The sequence below is a fragment of the Panicum virgatum genome, chromosome 2N, assembly GCF_016808335.1.
Source record: "Panicum virgatum strain AP13 chromosome 2N, P.virgatum_v5, whole genome shotgun sequence".
NCBI classification, from domain to species: Eukaryota; Viridiplantae; Streptophyta; class Magnoliopsida; order Poales; family Poaceae; genus Panicum; species Panicum virgatum.
The window spans coordinates 58,851,134-58,861,640 of NC_053146.1; the positions used below are offsets into that span (position 1 = coordinate 58,851,134).

The window sequence follows — 10,507 nt, forward strand, 5'->3', positions numbered from 1 at the left end:
GATCATATGGCATCTTCACAATGCTTCATAATTATTCTGTGGCGTCCATTTATACATGTCGCAAATGGTTTATGGCTGTTTTAACTATGTAATCTACTTTATTTAAATCTTATGATACAGGTCATCTGATTGTTTTTGTCCAAAGTTGATTTTTTTTAAGTAGCTCAAAATCGAACTGGCTGTGGCCCAGATACACGGGATCCGTATCACTATCCAGCACAGTGACTGTACAGTATCATGTTTTTTATTTATATATTATTATGAAAACAAAACAAAAGGCTTTCGTGCCATTTGCCGTCCGGTCCGGCCGCCTTCTCCGCGAAGGGCTAATAAACGGCGGACACCAATCTCGGAGGCAAACGACCAGACGCGCAAAGGGAAGGGTGGGGGAGCGCCACACTCGCGAGGGAGAGAGAGACAAGGGGGCGGACACACACACGCCGACCGCGCGAGCGAGCGAGAGAGATCCCCCTCTCCCCCGCCGGATCCGATCTGACCTGACCTCTCCGCCGCCGCCTGCCGTGGGAGGGAGAAGAGGAGGAGGAGGAGGAGGAGGAGGAGGCGGAGATGGCTCCCGTGTCGGCGCTCGCCAAGTACAAGCTCGTGTTCCTTGGGGACCAGTCCGTCGGCAAGACCAGCATCATCACCCGCTTCATGTACGACAAGTTCGACAACACCTACCAGGTACGACGCCCCGCCTCGGGCCCTCCTTCCCTGCGGCCCGATCGATCCCTCGCGTGCTGTTCGTCGTGTGATCTCGCCGCGTCGGGGCTTGGTTAGTTGGTTGGATCCAAGCGGCCGGGCCAGATCCAGCGCGGGCGGATCGGTAGGTCGATGCGATCCGGAGGAGGGTGATCTATTCCGCGCCAGATTGGATCGGGTGGTTCGGTAGTTAAGCGTAGAAAACCTTTTTTTTTGTCTGTGATGATGCTATTTTACGGAACAATAGAATGTTCATGATCCCTGATCGAGGAGGATGGTTTGGCATATCTGTACCTCTGCTACCGTTGCAGTTACATGTGTGGTGGAACGTGGAATATGCAGTGCTTTAAAAGGCTTTGGCTCCTTGATGGCTAGCCCCTTAATTTAGGATACCGATAATGTGTGCTCACCTTTAAAGCGCTAGAAACTGATCCAATGTCGTATGTCGATGCTATGATTGGATGACTAGCTCTCGAAATTGTTCTGTGATAGAGATTTTCTGGGATGCCTGAGTCTAAATCTGTGAGTGTATGGGCAGTTGGGACAGAGATTGTGGTGTGTATAGAATGCCACTGAATACCTGTCCTACATGTAAGGAAGGCAAATTGTTTTTTCTGTCCTAGGATGCTAGTTTGACAAGGGACTTCTGTCATCTCCATAGGCTTGGCATTTTGCAGGAAGCTCTGGCGTGCATTATAATTGTTTTCACAGTCATTATGATTTTAAAGGCTTTAAATTAGTCTTGAGTCTCAACTAATGTCGATTGCTTCTTTGTCTGGATTCTATGGTTGCTGGATCTATTACGTTGTTTTAGCATTTTGTAGACTAGTATTGTTTTATTGCATTTATTCCTCTGATGATTGGCTTGTTAGAGTAAGTTTTGTTCTGCGTATCGAGTGTTGCTCAAATTTCCCTCTTGGACGCAGGCTACAATTGGTATTGATTTCCTGTCGAAGACAATGTACCTTGAAGATAGAACCGTGAGACTCCAACTCTGGTATGGTGACTGTTGCTGCATCTGTTAGTCTGTATATATCCCCCTTGAGATCTACTGACTCCTGACCTTATGCATTTATTCTTTTCTTGCAGGGATACTGCTGGACAGGAAAGATTCAGGAGTTTAATTCCAAGCTATATCAGAGACTCTTCAGTTGCTGTCATTGTATTCGATGTTGCAAGTAACCTCTCTGCCCCCCTCTTTCTGATTATGAATCCACAAAGATGCTGCACATAGTTAATTTCTTTAGAAAATTTGGTTGTAAGATTGACTAGGAACTTTATGTTGGCTTGTTTTTCCGATTAGATCGGTACACAAAGTTTACTGTACTGTTCTTAGCTTTATTCGTTCAATGTTGTAGGCAGGCAGTCTTTCTTAAATACATCAAAATGGATAGAGGAAGTTCGCACTGAGAGGGGCAGTGATGTTATCATTGTGCTTGTTGGGAACAAAACTGACCTTGTTGACAAGAGGTGAGTGGTGTTTACATTATTAACTGTTTTCTATTGTATCGCCATTCCTATCTATCCGTTGTTTGATTTCAAACCCTTAGATTTTATTATGTGATAATATCAGACATAGTTCTCTAGATGTCTTTTATGTTATCTACTGTGGAACTGAAATTGGCAGTTCGGTTATCGTATTGTTGGATTCCGCGAACCCAGTGAATCAAGCGAAATCAAATAACTGCATTTTGTACTACGTCGAAATTTTTAGTTGGATGGTATCCTAGAGTCTGATTCCGAAGAATATTATCTGCTCTGACGACCTCTGAGTATGTCAAGTTGGACCTGGGACCTCAGCCCAATCTCAGTTGGAATACAGATCTTGGGGTGACCCCTGGGAAAAAGCTGGAATCAATCTTTCAAAATTCTTTCTTTTCTATTTGTCTCCTGTCGCTCTTCTTCAGATTACTATTTTATCTGATATGGTTGGAATTACTAATTACTCCCTCTGATCCCCAAATTATAAATCCTTTAGGACATTGACGAAGTACTCAACAATATCTGTAAGAATATAATACTATAAATTAAAGAGTTATATATTATGAAAGTATAATTCATGATGAATCTAGTAACATCAATCTCACATTATCAGTCTATTTAATTGATAATCAAAGGCAAAAAGGTTGACCTAAGGCCAAATGGACTTGATATTTGGGATTGAAAGGAGTAGACACTTAAAACTAGATTTGGAAGGATGATAGATAAGTCCTAAAATACAAAAGATACCTTGAACGAGTAGTTCCAGATCAATATCTAGTGCTACATTAGGTAAGCAAATAAGAGAAAAATGTGCAATAACTAAAGGAAATCTTTACTTCCTTACTTCCTATTTCTTCTACTATGCTATGGGGCTGAAAAGAGAGCTATCAGGCAGCTTATGGTATGTGGTGCCATAGTGATGGCTGTTGCAACACAGAATCGATCACATGAACACTAAGTCTTGTGTCTGGGTAGCAGATTCTTCTAGAAAAAAAAGGGTCTACTTCTCATCTGTACTCAATGTCTAAAACCTAAAGATTTGGATCCCAAAACCTTCTTTGCAAGCAGGCCCTGTTTGTAATGTCTGGTGCAAGTTTTTGGAATGAGGTGCATGTTTCTTTTCTTTTTTTACTTGAACTGGAATCTGGCATATATTGATATCCTACCAATGGTCTCGTATAGTCAATCTTCACTGAGGGCTTAATATAGCTTGAAGAACTATGGTCCTCTTATATTCTTGCTGAAATTCTGTTGTATCTCATGGAACAGGCAAGTCTCAATAGAGGAAGGGGAAGGCAAGGCAAATGACCTTGGTGTGATGTTTATCGAAACCAGTGCTAAAGCTGGGTTTAACATTAAGGTATCTTCATAAATATGCCTCATTTAGTATTGCAAGTTTGGTTCATATCTATAACATGCTTCTAGAGCTTCCAATTTTTTCCCTCTGAAGTTCAAAGTAGTGTGTTTTTCTTTAGGAAGTGCGTGTTGTTTTGCATTGACCACCACTAACTTGTGAACAGGCTCTGTTCCGCAAGATTGCGGCTGCGCTTCCTGGGATGGAGACCCTCTCATCAGCGAAGCAGGAAGACATGGTTGATGTGAACTTGAGGTCCGGCAATGCGAACTCATCCCAGTCTCAGGCTCAGGCTGGGGGATGCAGTTGTTAGTTGCAGCCCCTGACACTTGCTGCTTATGATCTCGAGACCCTGAGTGTTGGAACACGTTATCTCTGCTGTTCCTCAGGAAGGAGAGTTGATTGTCTCTCACCAGTGAATCTCACCAGTCTTTACCCGGTGAATGGACCATTTGCGTTGGAATGATACGTTTTATGAGTTTTCTAGTGTTATTTTCTCAGTGGTCTAAGCTAGCAACAGTGTACAGTTGGGTTGGCTCTGCGAACTCTTACCATTCGAGTTGGGCATTAGAGCTAGTGATTGGTTCATGTTGAACTTATATATATTTTTCATCTCTGTCTTGTTGCAGTTAGCTTGAGTCATGTTTCCTATGTGGACCAAACATGTATTGGAATTTTTGTAAGCTATAATAAGTCCTGCACGGCGATAGCCAAGTGATATCCTAGATATTTCATCGTTAAAAATGTTTTGCTTCTTAAAACAGTATTTTGGAGTTGGGACGGTGGAATCGGCAAGAGCCAATGCGCTAGTTTTCTGTGCGGACACAGCAACTCGTGGAGTGCGGTGAGACAGGGGGCCTCCGCCGAGCCGCCAGAGCAGCCAGCCGCGCCGCATGCCGCATGCCGCCGCCGTGGCCACCCCCGCAGGGGGCGCACATAGGGGTGGTAAAGGGCCCAACATTTTGAACTAGAAAATTTAAGGATCGGGCCCTAAAAGGGCCGGGCTCTAAATATATGTATTTTTGAACTAAAAATTTTAAGGGTTTTATTGGGCTGTGAAGAGACCACTAGGGCCATGGCCCATTACCACCCCTAGGCGCACACCGCCACCGAGGTTGCCGACGCAGGACGTCGTAGCCGTGTCGTACGCCGACGGAGCCACCCGCAGCGCCTCACGCCACCACCGTGGCCGCCTCCGCAGTGGGCCGCGCCGCGGAGGGCACCCCTGAAGCTAGGTGAAGGGCCCGCCGGCCGCCGAGGCCGGCAACCCCGGAACCAGCCAGGAGCGGCCGGTGGAGCCCGAATCCGACCCACTAGCGCGCGGATTCGACCTCCAGAGGAGCGGATCTGACCGCCGGCCATGTCTAGGGTCCATGGAGGAAGCAAGAACGGGGAAGAAAGAAGAGAGAGAGAAGGGGAACGACAGAAACGATGGAGAAAACAATGGCCCCGCCGCCACCCTCCTCGCCGCTCGCCGGACTTCCGGCGGGCAGCTCCGGCGGCGGCGGAGGCAGAGCCAGCGGCGGGGTGGGGTAGAGGCGGCGCGACGGGGGAGCCGCCCGGGAGGACGACGGGGCGCCCCGGGTCAATCTTTTCGCTATTCACTTGTTCATCGAGTTCAGGAACTAGCTATCTGCTCCTGGAGTCAGCATCTCCAAGAGCTCTTGTATATGGTGTGGGATAGCTAAAAAAGCAAAAAGAGGAGAAAAAATGACATCCAACAGCTATTGCAAACAGCTCGTCATCTATTCTGGTTTTGTATTCTTCCGCCTCCGCTAGGCATCTTTGCCCAGCGTGCGGCACTCGCCATCCCACTCCGGCGCTTCTGGCCCCACCTTCCCGCGCTCCCAGGCAGGGATGTCCCTCCGCCGAGCCTCCCATGCCTGCGCCCCGTCCCTCCGCCGCCGGGCCTTCCCCGCTAGCGCCGCGTCTTGCAGACGAAGCAGGCGAACCGCCTAGCCAGCGCCGGTGCTGGTGGTGTGAGCGGGAGTTGGAGGAGCACGAGGGGTGGTGGTGCGAGCCGGAGCTGGAGGAGTGCGAGGTGTGGCTGGAACTGGACGAGCACGAGGCGAACGGGAGGAGCAGTCTGTGCGCGCGGCCGCCGTCTCGAATCTGGGAGCCCGCTCCGCCACAGGCGGCCCGCACGGCCGGCCCCTAGTCTGCGCGCGCGGACGCCTCCCAGTCCACATGAGCAGCGCGCCTGCTCCGCCGGCGGCCCGCGCGGCTGGCCCCTTGTCCCCGGGAGTGCGGTGCACCTGCTTCGCCATGGGCTGCTCCCGCGGCCGCCTCCCAGTCCGCGCGCCTGCTGCACCGTCGGCGGCTAGCGGCTGCCTCGCAGTCACCTAGGCGTGTTGCTGGCGCTGGACCATAAGGCATCGCCGTTCCTAAAGAAGACCATGGACATCTCGTGCTACCACAACCTGGAGGCGCACCTGGACAGCTTCCACGGCACGGAAGAGAGGTTCGAGCTCCGCCGGCTTACTGGTGAACATCGGCCGACTTCCTCCGCGAGCGCAACGACCACATGGTGCAGCCCGTGTGGTACCAGGCGGAGAACAAGGCCATGGTCAGGACCGGCGATGGTTGCTGCCAACCCCAGCCCACGCGTACGTTCCGCTGCGGCAGCTCGCGCGGCCGCCGCCCCTAGTCTTTGCGCCCGCTCCGCCGCCGGCTGCCTGCACGGCCGCCTTTCCCACTCCTCAGTCCACGATTTTGAATATAACCATCAAATTTTAGCTAATCTCTTGGATTACTCCATAGAAATAGATGCTTTTCTACTTTTACAAATGGTCTACAACCTTCAAATTTAGCAAATAAAATACAAGAGCTCTTGGAGATGCTCTAACATTTGGGGCTTGTTAAATTTAGGAGGTAAAATACTGTAGTATTTTCATTTATATTTGATAATTATTATCTGATTGTGGATTAATTAGGTTTAAAAGATTCGTCTCGCAAATTATATACAAACTGTATAATTAATTATTTTTTAACTATATTTAATATTTCATGTATACGTTTAAAGATTTGATGTGATGGGAAATCTTGTAAAATTTTGGAATTTTGAAAACAACTAAATAAAGGCTTTGACATCAGAGCTCAGTTGATTAGAGACCTGATGTCCAGGCGTTAGTTGCCGCGCGGCAGGTCGCGCACGCCGCCACGTGGCCGACAACCCCGCCCTCGCCCACACCACGTCGTGGCCGCTGTCCGCAGGAAGTGATCATTCGGTCACCGTTAAAGGAAACCCTCCCCGAGCAACTCACGGTGTTGAGCTCCACGACCTCGTAACCGTCATCGCCAAGCCATCCCGCGCATCGATTCGCTGGCTGTTCTCGTCGACGGGGGCCGTAGCCGACGTGCTCCATGAAATGGAGATGGAGTCATGGAGAGAAAGGGGAAAGAAACGTACGGAGGAGCAAATAGGAGATGGAACTCCGTAGGGATATTTTTTTAAAATATTTGCCGGAATGACACCCCAGATAGACTACTTAATATGGTTTACGGATTTAAATGAACGATTTGAGGGTTTAGGGATTTAAGTAAAACTACGAAAAAAGTGTGGGAAAATGAATTGCAATTTTTTAAAAATATCTTTGGGTACTGACTTTACCAGATTAAGTAATAGGAGGGTACAAGTTTTTTCTGGTTTACTAGGGTCACATTTCACTATGATCCTGTCATGTTTTGCAAACATATATTTGTAACATATTGTAAAATGCAATCCTATAATATTGTTTTTTTACAAACTATTGTTAGTTGGGACTTTGAAAAATCAAATAGACTAATGACGGATTTTATTTCAGTCTACTTTAATATTTTATCACATCTCAATTTTATAAAGTTCACATAAACCAATGGTTACATTACACATGTTAGTTAAAAGAGTAAAAACATATCAAGATAAAATTAATAAAACTCATTTTCTCATATAAATTACTCGATTTTATACGAAGCTTTTTTATTGTTAGGATTATGGTCCTATGTGAGCCTGTGAGGTCCTCGTGGAGCTGTATGCAACTCTCAAACGAAACAATATAAGGTAATATGAAAATAGGATACAAGGAAGGATCACGATTGTTTGACTCAGTGCTATACTAGTATATCCTAAAACCTTGCTACTACCCACATGTGTCTATCCTAATACGCATCTAAAGAAAATTGGTGGCTTAGTGACTCTTTTTTTTTTTGAGACGAAAGAAGGAATATATTAGACCATAGTTGAGTACATCATCAGATTACAAACACGCTGGAATACAACCTGATCATCTAAAAGTCTTGAATAGTCTAAATTCTCAACTCCAGACCTATATGACGCTTCGTATAGAAGGCCGCACAGACAAACACTCGGCGTGCACATGCAAACACCCAGCAACAAACTCGAGAACAGAAACCCAGAGAATGGCGGCCAACACTCCTGCAGGCGAAGTGGAGAAACTCCTTCTTTCTTGTGTCTTCCGTCTTCTTTTTTCTGCCACCGAAGAAAAAGAAAGACACCAAAGAAATCCACCATCACCGAAATAGGTGATCGGAAAGAAGCTCCGCAGCTAGCGACGGAGCCGCCAACCCAGAAGTAAAAGTTCACAGGGGAGCAATGCATCTCCCCAGAGATGCAATCCGCAGCCGTCGATGAGGACATCATGTAACATCCAAAAAATTCACCAAATTAAATCACGCGCTAAAATATTTTTCAAAACCTTTTCATCGTTGAGCTCAATTAACCCTAAACCCTAATTCCTTTCTAGAAATTTTCGTCGTCCCGACACCCGACTTCAATTGTCGTTCCATCTTTTCTTCTCCTTTTTCCGCCGACCGTACCCCTTCCTCTTTCGGGGAACCCGAAGATTTCAGGTACAAGATAAGTTGGCCACTCGGTACATTGGACCGTACCAAGTTTTGAAGAAAGTCGGAGCCGTAGCATACCGACTGGAGCTACCAGAAGGAATGTCGGATATACACTCGGTGTTCCATGTGTCCCAGCTAAGGATATGTTTGAGAGTACCGGAGAAAGAGCATGTGCCAAAAGAAGAGATAGATCTACAGACAGACCTTCGGTACCAAGAAATACCTGTCAAGATTTTGGACACTGTCACCAGGAGGACAAGAAACTCCGAAGTACGAAATTGCAGAGTTCAGTGGAGCAGACATGGAGTAGAAGAAGCTACATGGGAATGTGAAGATGCACTGAAGAAGGAATTTCCCCATCTGTTTAGGTGCCAGCCGAATCTCGAGGACGAGATTCATTTTAAGTGGGGTAGATTTGTAACATCCCAAAAATTCACCAAATTAAATCATGCGCTAAAATATTTTTTTCAAAACTTTTTCATCGTTGAGCTCAATTAACCCTAAACCCTAATTCTTTCCCATAAATTTTCACCGTCCCGACACCCGACTTCAATTGTCGTTCCATCTTTTCTTCTCCTTTTTCCGCCGACCGTACCCCTCCCTCTTTTTCCATGCCGTCGTCCCATCCCGTGCCGCTCGGCTGCCTGTCGCCCACGCGCGACCGCCCGCCGCGAATCCTGCCGCACTCCTCTCTTTTTCTCTCCTCCTCCTTTTCCTTTTCCTTTTTTTATTTTCTTTTTTCTCCCTCCTTCTCCTTTCTTCTTTCTCCTTCCTTCTCCCCTGTTTCCTGCCCGCGCATGCGCACGCCCCTGAGCCTGCCCCGCGCGCGCTCGCCCTGCTCGTGCGCTCCGCATGCCCAGGATGCCCGCCGCGCCGCTCGTCGCTGCCTGACTCGTTCCGTCACCTGTGCTCGCCGCGCCGCCCGCCGTCGAGCACGACGTCGCCGCCCGAGCCGCACTATCCGCGAACAGCACGACGACAGGCACAGCAACCGGCCCCCCTCCTCCACTGCTCGTCTTCCCCTGCACGACGACGTCCTCGACGCCCACGCCGCCCCGCGACGCCCGCAAGCGGCAAAGCCGGCCCCAACGCCATTAATGGCGCCCGCCGAGCTCGCCGGCCGATCACCACCGCGGACCCCCTCCTCCACCGCCTTATTCCGCCTATAAAGAGGCCCCTCGCATCGGCCACCACCACCACAAGCCACGCCGCCCCTGCGCCCGTCCTCCCCGGCCTTGCTGCGCCGCTGTGGCCGCCGCCACCCGCCCTCGTAGCACCGCCTCCTCGCCGCGCCCCGGCCCAAATCGAGGTGGGGAATAGGTTCCTCGCGGCCTCCTCTCCATTTTCCCTTCCTCCCCGGCCGCTCCCGCGCCCTGGGCCGCCGGCGCCAGGAGCACCCCCTCCCCCCCCCGCGCCCTCCTCTGCTCTCTGTCGAGAGGTAGGGGGTGAAGGGTTGTTTTGCCCTTAGGCCCCTCCCCTTCGCTCTATTCTATTAAGAGCCCTTTCACCTTTCTATCCCTTTTCAAAAGAAACCCTTCCCTCTATTATATTCCAAAACAAACCCTTCCACCATATAAACTTAATTCTAAATAAACCCCTGACCTTTTTCAGAATAGCCCAGTTATTTTCTAAAATTACAACCAAGCCCTTGCCACTCAAAAATATTTACAAAAAGGCTCTTGAACCCCCGTCCAACCCCTAAACCTCTCTGTAACCTATCATTTCATGCGCCAAACAATCTCCGATCGACCTGAAACTTTACCACGCCATTCCTATTTTAGTTTTGGCCATGCTAATAGAAAACCACCCAAAAATATTACTCCTATACTCATATCTTAATTGTTTTCGAATCGAGCTCAGCGATAAAACTTTTATTTCTTTTTCTTAATTGTGTGCCTGTTTGTGTGAGTTGTAGATCACGGTGTGAACGAGGGAGAGCCCATCAACGAGCAGTACTGCAAGCAGGCGAACGAGGACCAGTTCCGCGACCCCGAACCTGAAGGACAGTACCTCGATCAGGACTTCCCGGAAGGCTTTAAAGACGACAAGTTCAATCTCATCCTTTGATTGCATATTTAACCCAGTTTTATAAACACAACCTATTGGCCTGCTTTACAAACTTGCATA

The 10,507-nt window shown here is 48.4% G+C and overlaps 1 protein-coding gene across 1 annotated transcript; it reads left to right on the forward strand.

Moving 5' to 3' along the window:
* The first annotated feature begins 269 nt into the window (after positions 1 to 269).
* On the forward strand, positions 270 to 4,267 carry LOC120661407 (ras-related protein RABH1b-like). Its single transcript, XM_039940263.1, has 6 exons — positions 270 to 684; positions 1,629 to 1,699; positions 1,792 to 1,880; positions 2,061 to 2,172; positions 3,454 to 3,544; positions 3,705 to 4,267. The coding sequence occupies exons 1-6, from the start codon at positions 568 to 570 to the stop codon at positions 3,849 to 3,851; spliced, it is 627 nt and encodes a 208-aa protein (XP_039796197.1). The 5' UTR covers positions 270 to 567; the 3' UTR covers positions 3,852 to 4,267.
* Positions 4,268 to 10,507: the final 6,240 nt, after the last annotated feature.

Excerpts from the sequence above, each read along its gene's own strand:
- LOC120661407 (XM_039940263.1), top strand. The coding sequence starts at position 568 with ATGGCTCCCGTGTCGGCGCTCGCCAAGTACAAGCTCGTGTTCCTTGGG. Across the intron at positions 685-1,628 it reads AGTTCGACAACACCTACCAG|GCTACAATTGGTATTGATTT; the intron begins GTACGACGCCCC and ends TCTTGGACGCAG. Across the intron at positions 1,700-1,791 it reads ACCGTGAGACTCCAACTCTG|GGATACTGCTGGACAGGAAA; the intron begins GTATGGTGACTG and ends CTTTTCTTGCAG.